The sequence below is a fragment of the Hippocampus guttulatus genome, chromosome 3 (assembly GCF_054856545.1).
Source record: "Hippocampus guttulatus isolate MCC_2025c chromosome 3, RoL_Hgut_1.0, whole genome shotgun sequence".
In the NCBI taxonomy this organism is placed as follows: Eukaryota; Metazoa; Chordata; class Actinopteri; order Syngnathiformes; family Syngnathidae; genus Hippocampus; species Hippocampus guttulatus.
In genome coordinates, this window is record NC_141263.1 from 3,179,425 (window position 1) to 3,199,702 (window position 20,278).

Below are 20,278 nucleotides of genomic sequence, written 5' to 3' on the forward strand. Positions count from 1 at the left end.
TATCACTAAACTCACCTGTGACGTATGCACAGAACGCGAGAGCGAAATACGATGCGAGGCACGATTACGAGGCAAGTTGGGCATTAGATTTGTAGGCTAATCGCTATGAAAAATATTATGAAACAGTATTGGTTATTCTATAATTTACTGGTTGTAGTATGGTAACTTTATGAATAAAACATTCGTCACAAGGTGTAGTAATGCTAATGTTAACTGTTGGTAGAACTAATGATGACATGTGTTAAATTCTTTCGTCAAATTGATAGTAGATTACACATGCATCGTCTTGGGAAGAGGATGTCAAGCCAAATCAATACTTACCTGTATTAATGATTACCAGTCAATTAATCTTTGCAGTGTGAGATTGGAAAAAATACTCTGATGATGCCACATGAGTACACCAGTTTTTGATCCATTTATTTTTTGGAATAAACCTGGAGTACACAGCTGCTGATGTAATGTTCATTGTTCATGCATAGTTTTCAAACATTTACCCTTGAAACATTATACTTTTGAGTTTCAGAATTCTTGATTATGAATATCAGTCAAAATAGAAAAATGGGTTCCCATGATGAACGTTTACGGAACCCAACATTAGTTACCGTGGTTTCCCATTGGGTAATCCGACGGAACCGAAAAACGGTTAACATGAATTTCCGAAATCCTCACGCCTGCTACTGAATTATTTAAATTTTTGCAGCATTTGTTTATAATTGTATGTACATGTTGTTGTTTGTGTTATTATCATATGCAATTGAATAAGTAGACCGTTTCACAATTCGAAATTTGGGACTCTCTCAATGCATAATGGGACTCATACTTTTCTGATCAGCGAGTCCCTGGGACTCGCTGCCGGTCAACTGTAAAATTATCACTGAGAGATTACCACTTTTTCTGTACTCAGTGATTGACTTCTATGCAAAGTCATTTCTCAACTTGTCTTCCGTGCCATGTCATGCCTGTTGAGTGTTGATTTACTTCATATTAAGAAACTACTGCACTAAAACATTAATTCATAAATGTACTGTATATCATATGCTTTTTTTTCTCAGTATAAATAACACGTACCCTGACTGTTCTACTCTTTGAATAAAAACACTTCATTCAAGCGTTATGGAGTGCAAGGGGTTATGATGGAGGGGTGTTGCAAATAATGAAGACCTGCCAAGTGGTATGATAGCATTGTTTTATACATGTCCTCGGCTAGGCCTCAGCTTCAAAATCAGTCCTTAGTCCTTGCCTTGGCCTCGGAGGCAAGTCCTTGGTCATTGGCCTTGGCCTCGGAAAATTTCTCAAGTCCTTGGCCTTGGCCTTGCCTCAGAAAATTTTCCAAGTCCTTGGCCTTGGCCTCGGAGTCAAGTCCGTGGCCTTGGCCTTGGCCTCGGGTTGCCGGTCCTTGGACACAACACTGGTGTGTGTGTGTGTGTGTATGTGTTTGCATCTGAGATAAAATTTGCTATAGTGAGAAGTCCCCTGTTGTGAAAAATTTCTTGCTGCAAACATGATTTCGTTGTCGAGGAGTTTCACTGTACATTATTACTCCTTCAGATCGTTAACATGGAAAATCGAGCAAAACTAGGCTCAAAGGCAGAACACATGGGAATTGCCTGTAACAAAGTATGGCCAAACTGGAACATTTGGCATCTCTGAATAAGTTGAAGTAGCTGCTACTTGCTTCACGCCGAAACAGTAGAACTGTGATTCTAAGGCCGCAGAGTGGCAGCGGAGACAGTCTGTGTTGCACATACAAAGTCTATGGGTTTCTTTAAAAATGTAGAATGCACCAAAATGTTTTGTAAAATCTGAGTGCAAGATATGTGACTTGATATGTGAAGAGGAGGGTGCCTAGTGAGTGACGTGCTGTCAGAAAGTCAGTCGGGTGAGCCGGTTGGCTCAAGCCTCAACTTATGGCATGGCTACATGTGAGTGTCTGGGTGTGAGTTGTGGTTGACACCAGCGAATATTTGGGTGTGCTCAGTGTGGTATACATCCATTACTGTTCAGTAAAAGGCCACTATGGCTCTCCTTTCCCACCAGTGAGGACAATGCAGAAAATTGTTAATGGGTCTTAGTTTAGCTGCACACACATATCAGATTATTATCTTTTTTTTTTGTGTGTGAGAAACATCCAATATCACTGTTTTCATTCACTGAGCATAATCTTACAATTTACGTGCAGACACTCAAGGAGAAGAAAGTGCACGACCACCTCCAACCAATGGAGCACAAATTAATTACTTTCTTAAAATTGTGGAAAGTGACATCCAATCATAAGTGTTCATTCTTGATGTCTTTTAATTTGATTTTTAAGGCCAATGAGGAGCAGGATTACAAAGGGCTACCTACTTTCTGCTCAGCGAGCTGCAAACTGAGAACCAGGCCTACAACAGATCAAGTATGAGATGGGATACACGAGGAGTTCCTGAAACACTACTGTTGTTATAGCAAACACCCATTATGTCACATGGAGAAGAAAGCACTGCAAAAATAAGCTTGCAAACCAAGATATTAGATGTTAGCATTGAATTGTTGGAGAATTAGCTATTAGCAAGAAATACTTTTAAAACATTTGCCACATTCACACATTTCAGATATGGAAACCATGCACGTTATTGCAGATTGCTGCTTTGATCCAAGTTTGGATCAATGAGCAGTGCAAAGCCCACAGCTGCTTTTGATTGGACAGGGTCACAGTCTCTCTCTGGGTTTCAGTTATGCAGTGGGGTGAAGCATGGGGTAAGAGGGGACACAGAGTGGAGGGAGTATTTGTTTACCTGCAGGGGGCCATGCTTTGATATAGCCAGTGCAATGAACCACAGAGTACTGAGCCTCCCCTTCTTTTGATGGTCCGAGGCCATTCCTGTCAGTCAAAAACAAACCGCAGCACGTCAAGAACCGACACAAGTCTGGAGCTATGACATTTTAACATTTCTGAAATGACTGTTTATGTGCTTCTATTCTGTCAGCCACATTGCATCATCAGTCAGGGGTGCCCAATGTGTTGTCCACGACCAAATAGCCCGCAAAGGGGCTGTTGGTCGATCGTATGACATTAACTCAATCATTGCCAGCCCTCACAGTTTTATGCTATTGATATAAACAAAAAGTAGATTCCCTCCCGGCGGCACATTGTCAACTGGTTAGCACGTTCGCCTCACAGTGCAGAGGTCCAGGCTCCGGCCTTCCTGTGTGTAGTTTGCATGCTCTCTCTGTGCCTGCATGGGTTTTCTCTGGGTACTCCGGTTTCCTCCCACATTCCAAAATCATGCATGGCAGGCTGATTGAACACTCTAAATTGTCCCGAGGTGTGAGTCAAACTGAGTGCGGATGGTTGTTCGTCTCTGTATGCCCTGCGATTGGCTGGCAATCAGTTCAGGGTGTACCCCGCCTACTGCCCGAATACACCTGGGATAGGCTCCAGCGCGGCCACGACCCTCGTTAGGATGAGCGGCTCGGATAATGAATGGAGACTTCCTCCTGTCATCTGTTGTCAAATTTGTCACTTGCTTAAGATGCAGCCCATCATACACCTGCCGCATGCTTCACCCCACATTTACTTACAAGGGCGCTATTTGGCAAAACGAGCAGTTTCCATTTTGTTTCATACACTTAATTAATAATTAAGATACCCTTTATTTGTCCCACACTGGGGAAATAATAGAGCATAAAAAGATTATTTCTGTATTTTCATACGGAGTCAGAGGAGGGTGTTTGTTATTTGGTAATCTCCGTGGCAGGGTGTCTTGGACTTGCTGTTGAGTCGGCGGGCCAAGTGGCACGCGCTCGCCATGCACCCAAATATCAGCGCAAGGCCGGGTGCCCTCCTATGGGGTGTGTTGCCGCTGCCGGTTGGTGTGGTGGTGGTTGCGAATGGCAAGTCCGGCTTGACCAGTGCGTCTGCACTTGCTGGCAGAGTGAAGGAGGGAATGTGGACCAGCATTTTCAGGCCTCTGATAAAAAACATTAAGTCCAAGCACCCATTCCAAAACATGATAGACATTCGTTTGGGAGGTGTGTGCAAGGCTTGCTATCAGAGTGTGTGTGTGTGTGTGTGTGGCAAATGTCCAATAAATATTTACTCAAAAGACCCAGTGAAGATAAGTGGTTTGAAAAATGGATGGATTTATGAACGTCAGGATCCTGGATGAACTTTTCACTCATTCACATCGTAAGAATTGGATTACAACTTCAAAATAGTAACTTCTGTACAGTGTTGTGTCTCTAAATGTAAAGGAGGGCAGAACAGTGATACTCTTAACTCATTCATCGTCATTTCTACCTTTGTATCCAAAGAGGATGAAAAGAAAAGATGACAACACGAATGATGGTAAATGACAAACTTGTGTAGCTAAGACCTTTTACCTGTATCTCTTCCTCATATTAGACAGACGATTTAGTGAAATGTGATCCAGGGGAGCACTGCCACACCTGCACACACGAAAGAAGATATTTGTTATTCTGCAGATGGACTTTTCATGACACCAGTTGCATAAGCATTCTGCGCTACGTTTCAAGTTCCCTGCAGTCCTTCCTTTCCGGCAAGCTAAAGTTAAAACATTGGCCAAAGATGGCCAGTGTCCATCAGAGTTTCCTGGTGACCATTGTTAAAATGCGTTGATCCAACAGTGAAAACAACAGTTCCATGGCTAAACATTACAAATGCCTGTCTGGATTCAATAATAGTTTCCCTGAAATGTTGGCTAGCAGATCAATCTGTGCTCTCCATAGCCGTGTTTATGTATGTGTCAGAGAAGTGTTTCACTGATTCTTGCAGTCTCTCGCAGATGGTCTCAGAAGCATGTTGTTTGAATTACAAAGAGCCAGGAATAGCAACATAAGAGGAAAATGCCAGTCCAATAAATTCCAATCAACTTAGCACACTACAGATGTCATGAAACTCACAGGACATTATGACAGATGTAGACAAAACAAAGTGGCCTCTCATGTTTCTATACACTGGCCAAACCACAAAATGCCAATAATATTCTGTTTATAACATTTTGTTAACCTAACCTAGTGCAAGTCTACAACCGATTTGACCTACTTTGGAGCCGATGCTTGTTTAGGGTCAGTTGCTGTGGAGTAAAGATGAAGTGTTGTCAAACTGGCATCAACAAGCACAGCACAGCACATCGTTTAACATTAAACAGAGGCAGTGCAGTGGCACAGAGGTTCGCACTGCCCCTCCCCCCACCCCAAGCAAAAAAGTCCAGAATTTGCATGCTTTTCCTGACCTTAAGTGGGTTCGCTCAAGCTATTCCCAAAGGAAAAAAAACATGCATATTTCAGGTTAGGTACAGGCTCTGAATTAAATTGTCTGTGAGAGTGTTTGTGTCAGCTTTGCAAGTGACACGTGATCTTAGCCAGGGCTCCTCATGTCAGATGGTTTAGGCTGTGAACCTTGATGACACAATAATAGTTGGACAGCTTTATCAGCGGTCCACAGGTCATCTTTCAGTTTGGGAACAAAAAAAAAACTGAAAAGTTACCTGGTCTAATATTGATTGGACGGAAACCTGGAGAGACCAACCAGCCGAACGCCTGCGAGCGTCTAACTTGCCACGTTAGAAACACCCAGCAGCAAGCCCACTGGACACGTCACAAACTAGCATACAACTGGCTAGCAACGAGACCCGACAAAATGCCACCCAAACAGAAGCAAGACACAAAGCAGGATGAGGATTTCCTGACCCTCACTCAAGTAAACAAATTACTCCAGCAACAAAAAGAGCTTTTTACGGCGCTCTTGCAACAACAACAGGAAAATTTCAAAGGATTTGTCAAGATGATAATAGACTCAACAAACTCACGACTTGACACTTTTACCAGGGAAGTCCAAGAAATAAAAACCAGCATCAACTTTACCCAAAAAGAGGTAGACGACATTAAAAAAAATCTAATCTGTCAAACTGGCCATTCCAAAGACATGCAAACAGAATTCTATAAAATATGTGACGGCATGCTTGTATTAACAGACAAGATGGACTACTTGGAAGGACAGTCAAGAAGAAACAACTTGGTAATTGATGGAATTGAGGAAAAACCGGGAGAAACGTGGACTGAAACAGAGGAAAAAGTTCAAAAAATCCTCAAGGAGAAGCTGCTGATACAGGGGCAAATTGAGGTGGAGAGAGCTCACCGCACAGGAAGACAAGAACCTGGAAGACCTCGTCCGAGGCCAGTTGTGGTGAAATTTCTCAAATACAAGGACAGATCAAGGATCCTACAAAAAGCAAAATACTTAAAAAGCTCCAACATCTACATCAACGAAGACTTTACAGATGCCGTACGACAAAAAAGAAAAGAGCTCCTCCCAAAATTAAAAGCTGCACGTGACAGAGGGGAAACTGCCTACTTAAGACATGACAAACTTATTGTCCACCCCCGCACCAGTACTCCAACACAACAGGCTCGAGTTCAACACCATCAAGCAGCATACTGAGAATTATTCACCACCCGAAGATAAAAACTCTGACCCTACTGAAGCAGGAAATTCACATACCAAAAACATGGACTTCGAACCCTTTGATGACCCTTCCAACCCTTTGATGACTTCCAACCCTACTGACCACAAGACATTTGACCCTGAGAACAACTTGGACCCGGACAATAACTTTTTCAAGACCGACCGACCGCGAGGGAGCCAGCGACGACCGACCGTGAGGGAGCCAGTGATGACCGCAAGGAAGCCAGCGACGACTGCAGGGAAGCCAGTGACCGCGAGGAAGCCGGGAGACAACCAGCCAGCGACCACCGCGAGGGAGCCAGCGACGACCGCAAGGGAGCCAGAGACGACCGAGAGGAAACCAGCGACGACTGCAGGGGAGCCAGTGACCGCGAGGGAGCCGGGAGACAGCGAGCCTGAGGGAGCCGGGAGACAACCAGCCAGCGCGCGTGAGAGAGCCGGGAGGCAGCCAGCCAGCGAGCGTGAGGGAGTCGGCGACGACCGCAAGGGAGCCAGCGACCACGAGGGACCCAGGAGACGTCCAGCCAGCAACCGCGAGGGAGCCAGTGATGACGGCGAGAGAGCGAGCGACGACAGCGAGGGAACCAACGACGACTGCGAGGGAGCCAGCGACGACCGCGTGGGAGCGGGAAATTCACATCCCAAAAACATGGACTTCCAACCCTTTGAGGATATTGACTATAAGCCATTCGATCCCGAGAACAATTTGGACCCAGACAACAACTTCTTCCAGAACAAACAAAGGGTAACAAACTCTGACTATTACCTGGATGAACAATTCAACACTAATGTAAAATTGGAAAATGCACTTTCAGTAATACACTTAAACAGTAGAAGTCTCTATAAAAACTTCACAAAAATCAAAGAATACTTGACTAAATTCAATAAATTTTAAATAATTGCCATATCAGAAACTTGGCTTGATGAAGATAAAACAACTGAAATGGAAATAGAAGGTTATGAAATGTTTGCAACTAATAGGGAAAACAAAAAAGGAGGGGGGGTTGCAATATATGTAGACAAAGCACTTAAATGCAGTAAAATCGAGAGATTGACAAACACAATAGAAAACCGAATGGAATGTCTAACCATTGAAATACATAATAAAAAGGCATCAAATATCATCATAAGTTGCATCTATAGGACACCAGGATCATGTATTGACACATTCAATAAAAAACTAACAGATATGCTCAGTTACAACAACGATAAGAAAACACGAATAATATGTGGTGACTTTAACATTGACTTATTAAACCCAAATGGACACAAAAAAACAACCGACTTCATAAATACTATGTACAGCAACAGCTTTTTCCCAGTAATCCTGAAACCTAGCAGAATAACAGTTGACACGGCCACATTAACAGATAACATATTTATAAATAAGATTGACCATAAAATGGAAAGTGGACTTCTCATTAATGACATAAGTGACCACCTACCTGTTTTTGCAGTTTTTCATAATTATTTTGATAGAAAAGCTAAGTCAACAACTCACATAACAGAAATAAGACTAAGAACCCAACGCTCCACCGACGCCTTTAAGCAAGACTTAGAAAAAAAAAACTGGACCGAGGTCTACTCAAACGAAGACCCAAATACAGCGTTTGAAGTATTTCAGTCTACCATAATCTCCTTATATGATAAACATTTTCCATTAACTAAAGTCTCCAAAAAGTATAAAGACCCAAGTAAGCCATGGATAACGAAAGGCATAGAAAACGCATGTAAGAAGAAAAACAATTTATATAAATTGTTTTTAAAATTGAGAACTGAAGAAGCAGAAAAAAATATAAGACCTATAAAAATAAACTAGTAAATATTATAAGAACCAGTAAAAGAGATCATTATCATGCACTATTAGAGCAGAATAAAAGTAACACACAAGAAATATGGAAGATACTTAACCAAGTAATCAGAAAGTCCTAAAAAAATGGATTATCCAGAGTATTTTATCAAAGGCAAAAATACTATTTTGGAAAAAACTGCAGAAATAGCAACTGAATTTAATGAGTATTTTGTCAACATCGGCAGTAACCTAGCAAAACAAATTCCTGATCCAACAAACTTGTTTGAAATAGATAGATATGTAGAAAAAAACTCCTCCACGATGTTCCTTACTGCTGTAAAACAAGAAGAAGTATCAAATATTATAAAAACTTTTAAAAATAAAAAGTCAACTGATTGCTTTAATATTGACATGACAATAATAAAGCAGATTATAGAATATGTAGTGCGACCTTTCACGCACATATGCAACCTGTCATTCAAAGCTGGTATCTTTCCATCAAAAATGAAAATTGCTAAAGTTATTCCAATCTATAAAAGTGGAGAAAGACATCGGTTTACAAATTATAGACCAATATCACTACTACCACAATTTTCAAAAATATTAGAAAAACTATTTTCTCGCAGACTTGATAGCTTTATACAAAAGCATGCGCTGTTAAGTGAGAATCAATATGGCTTCAGGGAAAAACGGACCACCTCAATGGCAGTTATGGAGTTTGTGGAAGCAATAGCCACTAATATAGACAACAAAGAATTTACTGTTGGGGTTTTCCTAGATCTAAAAAAAGCTTTTGACACAATAGATCACAGTATATTATTGAAAAAACTAGAAAGATATGGCATTAGAGGTGTATCTTATAAATGGATAAAAAGTTATTTAGAAAACAGATATCAGTACGTGCAACTCAACAATAAAAAAACGAATCAACTGAAAATCACTCACGGAGTTCCTCAGGGGTCAGTGCTTGGTCCAAAACTATTCATCTTATATATAAATGATATCTGCAAGGTCTCAAAACAATTTAAATGTGTCCTATTTGCTGATGATACAACTTTCTGCTGTTCTGGAATAAATCTGAAACAGCTCCTGACAACCGTAGAAAACGAATTAAACAAATTAAAAAACTGGTTCGACAGAAATAAATTGTCACTTAACCTGAAAAAATCGAAGTTAATTGTTTTTGGCACAAGACCAATCAAACACCAAGCTAAAATTATGGTAAACTCAATTGAGATAGAAAGAGCGTATGAAACCAAGTTTCTCGGATTAGTAATAGACTCAAAACTATGTTGGAAGACACATATCGATAACGTAAAAAGAAAAATAGCCAAAACCGTAGGGATCCTCTACAAAACCAAGGAAGTGCTAAATAAGAGATCTTTGTACACATTATACACTTCATTATTATTACCATATATGACCTACTGTGTGGAAATATGGGGAAATGCCTGCAAAACAAACACACTCCCTATTCTCAACCTACAAAAAAAAGCAATTCGAATTATTAATAGATCAAAATATACGGAACCCACAAATCCACTATTTATCAAATTAAATACGATGAAATTTTATGACCTGGTTGACTTTAAAATCGCCCAATTAATGTACAAAGCACACAGTTCATTGTGAGGCTTATTGGAAGCAAGTGCACAACCAACTATTCCAAGCAATAACTATTGCACAAAATTTCCACACAAGCAAATATACCAAGCAATGAAATATTAGGCCCCAATGTGAATGTAACCTTACTTTAAAGACCCTGTAAAGCCAGAGATTTTTTCCCCCAAATTATTCAACATGTTTGAAGATGACTGCTGAAACCATGTGCAAAGACTGAGAATTGTGTTGTACTCAATTGTGGAGATATCATGTAAAGCTGTATTTCAGGATTTCAGTTTCCCTGACTTCTTGGATGTGGCTAAAATGTTGCCCACTGATGCACTTGGGTGTTCAGCATGAGTCGTCCCCTTTGCCCAATTGTATAAGAACTGAGCTCCTTTGTTTGCACCAGTTGCCATCCGCAGCGCCGCATCGTGTTAGGCACGTCAGCTTGACAGCTGAAGCTGGCATGGAAAACCGGGGCAGCGCAAAATAGCATGCTCCAAGCATTCCCCAATGAGAACAGCAAAAAACAGGGAAGTTGGAATAGACCGTTAATTACATTTTCGTCATTTATGAAATGTGTACTCGCTTGCAAGACTGTTGGTGCTATAGTTGGGACACTGGATTTTTTAAATATATGGAACAATTAGTGTCCTGGTCAAAGTGGAATGATGCTCAGTGGACTTTCCATAACAAAATACGGACAATCCGTAACATGTGGCACGTCTGTGCCAATAAACATTCAATATATGTTTTGCATTAAAAAAACGGGAGGGTGTGGGGAATATATATGAAAAAAATTCTAAAAATAAGCAAATCTGCGGGTGCTGAACCGCAAGTATGCAGGGGGTCGACTGTACAGCAAATTAAATACTAACCTCATACGGCAGATGAAGGAGCGCCTGGAGCCCATACACATTCTCATGGAGGACTGTTGCCCCTCTTTTTTCACTGTTCCTGTCTTCAGGTCAAGGATACGTCCTGTTAATAGAGTGAGAGACAGCAGCTTGTTTTCAAACAAGCCAAAACAAGTACCAGTACTTTGAAATACAGGTTCATGCATACAGACGTTTATGACAGGGTGCTTCTTGTATCATTTTATAACCTACCATTTTATGATAAGAGCGAGTCAAGAAGAAACATGCACATCATGGCCTCAGAGTAAAAATCCATCACATAACTTTTACAGTCAACACACAAAAGACAGATATGACATGACAGAATGATATACACTACAATAGAACAGAAAATACACTATGTATAGGATAAACCTTGTCATTATCAAGGGTGCACATATGCTGTGCGCAAGTGCCCATGTATACTCAAAATTTTGAAAGAGCAACAATTTGTCATTCATCACTGATACTGTTTGCACTAATATATAACGGGTTATTGGCCATTAAGCTGCTTTTTGCTTAAGTTACCCATGGCCTTCTGTTTTCAAGTTTGTTTCTAGTTTCTCTAACTTCGCCCCCATCATGTTTATGATCTTGGCGTCTCAGATCACAACGGTTGTGTCAATAGATCTACTTTTACTGTCCCCTTACGTTAGATCAGTGATTCTCAAATAGAGGGGTGCGATGCGATGCCTTGGGGGGGAGCATCCCGCTCGATACCACGGAATAACTCTGTCCGCGCCGCTATTTACTCTCATTGGATACGAAACGGTGACATATAAGTGACTCTAATAGCATGAGTTTTACTGGAATAGTGAACGATTTTTATTTCTTTCACAGCTCCGAGTTTTCTGAACGCAACACACTTATAGCTGCTCTCCCATTGGCTTACAGAGCATCATTCTGGCCTCCGATTGGCCAAGAGGGACCTCACTATCTGTGTGTAGATACTGCAGCTAGATCCGTGGATCCGTAGATCGAGTGGAATGCATCCAATTAGCTGCTCAGAGTAAATTGCTTGTGGCTCAACGGACATTGAAATAAACGTTTTCTGGAATGCTTTACTTGTTATCATGCTAAAAACCTTACGCGAACTGGAGTGCTCATGAGAGAGAAGGCGAGTTCCAAAATTGTGCAACAAAATTTTTCATCCACTGCACTTATGGGACCTGTAAATTTGTCTTTCTTAAAATTACTATCTTTTTTTTTTTTTTTTTGCTGATGAGCTGGTTTGCCACCTTTAACACTGCTGACATGGCAGCAAAGAGAGAGAGGAGCTAGTATACAAAACAGGCAGCTTTTGTCAGTCAGTTTTCATTGGTCCAGGTTTGCAACATCACAGCTAAAGTTCGCTGCAGCATATGGTTCGAGTGTGTTTAGAGGCAGGTGAGACCAAAGTGAGTGGCACAACTGAATCATATCAGCATGTAAAATAGACACGTGGCAGCAATTGTTGATCTGTGTGCGACATGGCAGAGAAACAGAGAACATGAGCAGAATTTTTTAACATTTACTTATGCAAGGAGCCAGTAAAAAGCGAGTTAATCGCTTAAAACATTGTCAAAGTTGCCCGTTGATACATTGCAAAAGCAACATACTGATACTAATCTACTTTGATAGCAGGTGTAGCTGTTGCGATCAATGCACCCATATGAATAACACACAACAACATAACAAAATAACACATGTAAATTTTCCCAGTGTGGGACAAATAAAGGTTATCTTATCCTATCTTATTTCCAGGCATCTTGATCAATGCTGTGTTCAGAGCTGCACATAAGAAGCCCAGTGGAAACATTCAATTGCGAACCAGATTCGGGCCTGTCACTGTTCATTTGCGTACGAAGCAGTTTTATCAATGAGCTGCGGTCAGGCTAGCCTTCAAAGTCAAGTCAGCCGCCACAAGGTTTGCTTCTGAAGGCCCACTTCAAAATAAAAGCTAAGTAGAGCATTGATATTGATGTAGCATGACTTGATTTGCTTTTATTTTTAAGTTGACCTTTGTGGCTCATTGCGTCCGACCGACCGTCGTGGCGGCTGGCTTGACGAGATTTACTGTGCACTAACTTCGACACGGACAGTGAGACGGTCAGCAGGAGGGCTGCCGGCAAGACGGTTATCTCCATGTCGCTGCGCTGCGACTCTGACAGTCCACAAAAATATGTTTTACATGAAACTTTGTGTGGTGTAAAAATGAATGGACACTGGATGGCTGCCCGAGAAAACTGCTAGGGTACAATATTGCAAGTCAGAGGTGGGCAATTAAAACAGGCCATGCAACACAATTGTGTTGAATATGAATTTAACATATTTTATAAACCAGTAAATTGAGTTGTTTTAATAAGCTGCCAGTGTGTAGCAGTGCTATTTGTTGTTGTAATTTGGATATAAAAACTGGGGGTGGGGGGGGCAGAACGTTTTTTTCAGTGACATCTACTGTAAAGGGGTGTTCACACGGCACACATTTGCTCCGGCGCTGCACCGATGTATTTTGTTGCGATATATTTTGCACCGCAGCAAATTGTGTGGAGCGTTCACACGTAGCATCTGAGCGTGTCTGCACTGGCACAGCGTCGGTGCAGCCCCACTTGCGTTCACACGGCAGTTTCTGCAGCAGAGCAAAACGACAGAAAACAAATGAGCTGTCGTGTTGGTTCTTTTTAAAACATATACACAACTCAAGCGACAACTGGACAGGCACGTCCTTCTCCTTCTCGGTCTCCGTGCCTTCTGCTCGAGAGTGACCGCCCCCGAAAACGTAAATCAACGATGACTTCAATGACACTCAGAAAAGCAAATACGTAATGCGCCAAACATAAAATCAAGAGAGGAAATCACAAAATAAATTAATAGGGGGGCGGGGGGTCGTGAACACACAACAAAGGAACAAACTACACAAACAGCTCAGAGACAGTCCAGTCTCCTACAAAAGGAAAGATGTTACCAGCCAAGTCTTGTGTCGTTATTAAACAAACACATGACGGAAGTCCGACAGAGCGTGAAAGCAACGCATTCTCGCCGTACGTAAACTCTTCACAAGCATTTGCTCTAGAGCAAATTTAACCCAGTTGTGTTCACACGTGCAAATTTACACCGGTGCTGCTTCGCTAACAAGCATTTGCTCCGGAGCAAATTTTTAAACCACCTCCCTGAGGTGGATCAAATTTGGTCCGGTGTGAGCTGTTTTCCGGGGCTACGCCGGAGCTAATTTGCACGTGTGAACGCTCTACTGGGGCAGCCCCGGCGTAGCACCGGACCAAATCTTGCCGTCAGAACACCCCTTATATTTATTCATGATGTCTTCGAGTTGATCCATGAGGCAATTGTTTGGTGCTCATTCGGGAACCACACCAAACTTTTTATCTGCACCCCAGGCTGTGTTCCACTTGTATTCAGAAGTAAATTACCGGTATGTCTGTTTTATTTGTCGAGTGCAACAGTTTTTAACACAACTACTTCCGATAATATAATTTCACAATAAGAGAGCATTTGGAAGTTTAAACATCACAGCAGCATTAGCTCTATATTGCTAAATGCCCTATCAAAAAGGGTTTTCAGTGTAGCCACTCCTACACTACATTGTGACATTGTGACATTATTTTACTTGCCCAAAAATGATTAAAACGAGGCAACCTACTTGCCATGTACCAGGAGTGCTGTTATTACTCCTTGCATGATTTTGCTGACATTTTCAGGGCCATAGCTTAATTTTGGGGAGGATGTTCGATACCACTATAGATCGATACTAGTATAAGTAAACAACTCTTGAGTACCGTATTTTCCGCACTAAAAGGCGCACTGGATTATGAGGTGCACCTTCAATGAATGGCCTATTTTGTAATTTTTTTCATATATTGGACGCACTGCATTATAAGACACAATCTACAATGCATCCACGAGATGGAGCTACGCTCCTTCCGTTTGACTCGAGAGGCGTTCATGACCGCCTCCAAAAAACGTAAATTAACGATTACAGTACTTCAATGAAACAACGAAAATTGAAAATAATGAATCAAAACAGGAAATCAAGAAAGGAAATCACAAAGTGAATTCTATAGCCCCTCTACAGAATTTATTTTGGCATTTCCTTGAGCGTAGCTCCAACAGAACGATCAGATGTAAAATTTAGGAGACTGGACTGTCTCAGAAGTGTTTTTTTGTTTTAAATTCCTTTGTTGTGTACTGTATTCACAAACGAGGAAATTACAAAATAAATTCTGTAGTGGGCTATAGAATTTATTTTGTGATTTCCTCGCTTGATTTTCTGTTTTGATGCATTATTTTCAATTTTCGTAGTTTCATTGAAGGAAATTTGAATTTACGTTTTTCAGAGGCGGTCATGAACGCCTCTCGAGTCGAACGGAAGAAGAGAAGCCACGGAGACGGACAAAGACGTACCTGTATTTGTTGAGACTGTAAAAACCATTCATAAAGTGTGGGTTTTAAAAAACAACACCACAGCTCTCCTTTTTTCGGAGCTGCAACAAAAAAACTATTTAATAAAGCAGCGACACAGTTCACTGAACCAACACCAAGTTACAACATTGTAAGCATGTCTCCAGCAAGGAGCCATCTTTGGCTCGACATATTACCGTAATGACCATACACAAGGCGCCCCGGATTTTAAGGCGCGCTGGGAGGTTTTAAGAAAATGGGAGACTTTTCGGTGCGCCTTATAGTGCGGAAAATACGGTAGGCACAGATATCGATACTGAGAGCAAATATCACTCGTAATCCCCCCCCCCCCTCCCGACCTCCCCCAAAAAGGAATGACAGACAAATTCAAAGAAAGATTTTTTTCCCCTTCATAAAATTGCATGAAATAAATGGCCATTTTCTATTATCTTTCTTTCCATCTTTTATCTTTGTCATCTTTTTTTGTTCATAAAATACATATTCTGCATTGAACATAAAATAAAATGCATTTCAATCATTAAATATGCTTGTGCAGGAGTTTTTTTGCCTAACTCAAATTATCCTCAAAATGAAGGTAGTTCGAGCGTGGGTTTTTTTCTCCCCCTGGAGAATCATTGATTTCTTTCTGACTTCCGGGTTGAGTGAACACTGGCGCGTTTTGGCTTCCGCTGCTCAACCCGTATTGTTTTGTGTTTTTTGTTATTTTAAAGTGTCCTTGGGTGTCTTGAAAGACGCTTATAAATAAAATGTATTATTATTATTATTATTATTATAAATAGATTAATTAATTAAGCGAATGATCCAGTAGCCACAAAAAGTTCCAATCAAAATATGTGGTTGTACAACTTGTTTTCAAGAAACACAGTGTAGTCCAAAGAATTATACTGAATTTAGAAGTGCTTCAAGGAACATTTAGGAATGCGTAACATTGAAAGTGAGTTTTTTGCAACACAAGGTTGTCACCATTGAATTGTTTTCAATCTGAACACTGTGGTACAACTTGGAAGAAGATGAAGAAGAAATATTACCATGTCACAATACGCTCTTGAGCTGGAAATAACTTCAATATTTTTATAATTTATTTTTTTAAACACAAGACTGATTGTTGAAAATTACAACATGGGCAAAGCCGAATGCCAAGTACAGATGCAGACAGCGACCCCCGACCAAGTCTATGGGCTTCTTCTACACATTGTGCCAATGCAGCGCAGCACTGCCACAGGCTGGCTGTACTTTGTAAGCTGCAGGGTGCACTTTGAGTGACTTTTCTGGTTGTAAGAGAGATTTAATATGTGAAGACACATTCATAAACTATATATGACAGACTGTGAAACGAAAGCATGTGCAGTACATGTGTGATAAAACACATTTATTTGCAATAGAAAGAAACAGCAATGTCTCTTGTGTGAGTGCTCCTGACAACTGCCTGAGTCGACAATTAATGTATGCGTGGTCAATGGAGGGCAGTAGATTCAATGCCTCTCTTTAATTCTTGCCCACGCTTTTGAACAGGAAATACAGATTCAGCTATTTTAATGATAAAATCATTGATAATTGTTGAAAAAAGAAAATCACTGGAAACACCGGACCACAGAACTCAAATAAAACAACAAAATGTAATGGAATCATTTTCTCTTTTCCTTTTTTTTAACACTTCGCATGCAGAAGTGCAACATCGGAACTGAACGACTATAGGCCTGTCGCCCTGACGTCTGTGGTCATGAAGTCCTTTGAACGCCTTGTGCTGAACCACCTAAAGAACGTCACCGGATCCCTGCTGCACCCTCTCCAGTTTGCCTACCGGGCAAACAGGTCTGTGGAAGACGCAGTCAACATAGGTCTGCACTACATCCTCGAGCACCTCAACAGCACAGGGACCTACGCAACGATTCTGTTTGTGGATTTCAGCTCTGCGTTCAACACCATCATCCCGGAACTCCTCACCCCCAAACTTCTCCACCTCGTGTGTCCCCTACGATCTGCCAGTGGATCCTCAGCTTCCTGACGGGACGGACACAACAGGTGAGACTGGGAGCAACAACATCATCAACACGCACCACCAGCACTGGAGCCCCACAGGGATGTGTCCTCTCTCCACTGCTCTTCTCCCTCTACACAAACGATTGCACCTCAACAAATCCAGCTGTCAAACTCATAAAGTTCGCAGACGACACCACGGTCAACGGTCTCATCAAAGACGAGTCTGCGTACCGCCAACAAGTGGAGCAGCTGGAGCTCTGGTGCAGCCGACACAACCTCGGGCTGAACACGCTCAAGACTGTAGAGATGATCGTGGACTTCAGGAAACATTCTTCTCCACAGTTGCCCCTCACACTATCCAACTGCCCTGTGTCAACCGTCGAGACCTTCAAGTTCCTGGGAATCACAGTCTCCCAGGACATGAAGTGGGAAGTCAACACCATCTCCATCCTGAAAAGGGCCCAGCAGAGGTTGTACTTCCTGAGGCTGCTGAGGAAGCATGGACTGCAACAGGAGGTGCTACGACAGTTCTACACGGCAGTCATCGAATCAATCCTGTGTTCTTCCATCACGGTTTGGTTTGGGGCCGCCACAAAAAAGGACAAAATCCGACCTCAACGGGCAGTTAGGACGGCGGAAAAAATCATTGGCACCGCCCTACCCACTCTTGAGGACTTGCACACTGCAAGAATCAAGACAAGGTTACGGAAAATTCTCCTGGATCCCCCGCACCCTGCCCAGCACCTTTTCCAGCTACTCCCCTCAGGCAGGCGCTACAGATCCATGCGCACCAAATCCAGTAGACACTTAAACAGCTTCTTCCCTCTAGCCATTAACTCCCTAAACAGTCACTGACGTAGTCACTCTTCTTGTACTACAAATACTGCTACTGGTCACTCTAAATTGCTTCAATGATTTTCTGCACCAACTGTACAAACTGTCATAGTATTGTATTCTACCACAGTTCACTTTAGCTCTGCTTGATACTTTGCACATTGTCTCACAGTTGTCACTGGGTGGTACCACCGCACTACGGTTCACTTACATTACGAAATGTCCTTGCATACCTATTTTGTCATGTCCTTGTTTACGATGATACTAATGCAGCGTGTTATACCGGAGACAAATTCCTTGTTCTACACACTTGGCCAATAAAGATGATTCTGATTCTGATTCTGAGAATAACCAGCAGGTGGCGACACTGCCACCCTGACCAGTTGTTCCTGACCCTGCCGCTGACCCAAAAGATGGCTGGGATAACATCTGGTTGGCCTCCGTGCCGAGTGAGGATAAGCAGTTCGAAGAATAAATGAATGAATGCATGTTGTAATGACTGTAAACGTGCGTCTATGTACAGTTGTGCTCATAAGTTTGAATTGAATTGAATTGCTTTTATTTTTATTACACGTTCGTGCAACGAAATATCACTTAACAGGCACGCTCTGCAGAAGAAACATGAAAAACAATGGCGAACATGGGATACAGTGCAAAGGGCCTGTCGGTACTCGCTGTGTGCACAGCGCCCCGAGATCTTAGTTCAGAAAGGAAACCACTAGGGAGGAAGAGGGGGGGAATAAAACACGCTCGAACTATCCTCTTCTGAGGATAATTTGAGTCCAGGAGAAAAAAGACCCCTGCACGTAAACAAGCATATGACAGTTACAAGTCACAAGACATAACATGTAATGAGGGGGCGGATGGATGGGAAGAGGGGGAAGCGCGATGCGGCCCGTCCGCCCAGCTGCTCAGTCCATTCGAGCGCTCCACAGATCAGTTCACGTCGCGGGGAAAAAACAGGAACAATAAAGGCGGTGATACAAGTGTGTGTATGCGCGTGTGATTGTCTGGTTGTGTGTGCGTGTCAGGCCGCAGCTGCTTCGTCAAGGTCTTCTCATGGAGACAGTCCTGGCTTATCAGTCAATGGCCGAGAAGGAGTGGGTGATGGTAGGGCACGAGCTTCCGTGCGTACGTTCTTCCAGGGGAAAGGTCAAGATAGCAGATCTTTTGGGAACGGCTGCCAACAATTCCAGACAGCCTGGATCCGTGGTCTGTGTCTCTTCAATAGCGCCGATCAGCCAAATCCGCGATTTCTTTTCTGAGCGCGGATCCCACTTTCTCCAAGTTGTTCTCCATCTTGCAATGACGCTCCAAAACCACATCCATTTTGCGGTTGAGCTCAGTCACCGCTTGGGTCTGAGTGTTGGACATCCACACCATGCCATCCATAAAGACCGGCAGCTTCTTCACTTCCAATAAAGCCGCTCCCGTCGGTTGAATTTTGCGATAGATCAGGAAACTGCTAACACCAAACAGCAGCATACCTGTTATCAGAAGGCTGATAATGGAGATGTCTTCCACATCCTCAACGGACAGTATTGACAGGCACACCATTCTCCACTTCCTCCAGGGATCTAGGGTGTACCCAGCAGCAAATGTCCCCGAGGGACAAGTAGACTCCCCACTGCCCGCTCTTCTCGTCGAGAAAATTTTGTCGATGGCATCGAGAGACCAGCCAACCAATTCCATGGTTTGTTTTTTGGATTGGATTGGATTGGATTGGATAAGCTTTATTCTCAAATGTACTGTACGTGTAACATAAAGCACAGATGAGATTTCTTCCCTTTTTAGGATGAAAATACGGCAGGAGGCTGGGATAGTCAGACAAGGACAGCACATAGACTGAGTGGCGAGCAGGGAAGGGTGAGGGGAGGACAGCAGCAGAGCAAAAAGTGAGGATGAAGCGGATCAGAAAATGGATGGATGGATATATTCAGGGTTGCAACTGCCTAATTTGCTTGCCCTACTATGGCGCTTCTGACCCGTTGTACAGCTCATTCTGTCCTCCCCTTTTCTCACACAAACACTAACTCAAAGACTTACATTAATGATTCCTAAATAAGTCTAATCTGAACAAATTTTCAACTGAGTTACATAACATTTTACTTTTGAAAAGCCACAGATGGGTTTTCACACACAAGCACATGGAAAAAACAAACAAAAACATTTTGATGGGACACTTTGGGCCTCCGGGAGCAAAGAGGCATGTGCCAAAGGTACAAACAGCCCCGTTCTGCATGCCACTGATCTGTTGTTTTTGAAAGAGAGGAAGACAGTGGAGACAAG

At 42.3% G+C, this 20,278-nt stretch overlaps 1 protein-coding gene across 2 annotated transcripts in view; it reads right to left on the reverse strand.

The window, feature by feature from the left end:
• The window catches only part of arnt2 (aryl-hydrocarbon receptor nuclear translocator 2), a 108,414-nt gene that overhangs the window by 63,863 nt on the left and 24,273 nt on the right, over positions 1-20,278 (reverse strand). For both annotated transcript variants that reach the window (XM_086106228.1, XM_086106229.1), the window contains 3 exons: positions 10,742-10,844; positions 4,363-4,428; positions 2,775-2,860 (listed from right to left, as the gene is read on the reverse strand). In XM_086106228.1, coding sequence (XP_085962354.1) covers positions 2,775-2,860; positions 4,363-4,428; positions 10,742-10,844 — 255 coding nt within the window. The remainder of the gene's footprint in view (positions 1-2,774; positions 2,861-4,362; positions 4,429-10,741; positions 10,845-20,278) is intronic.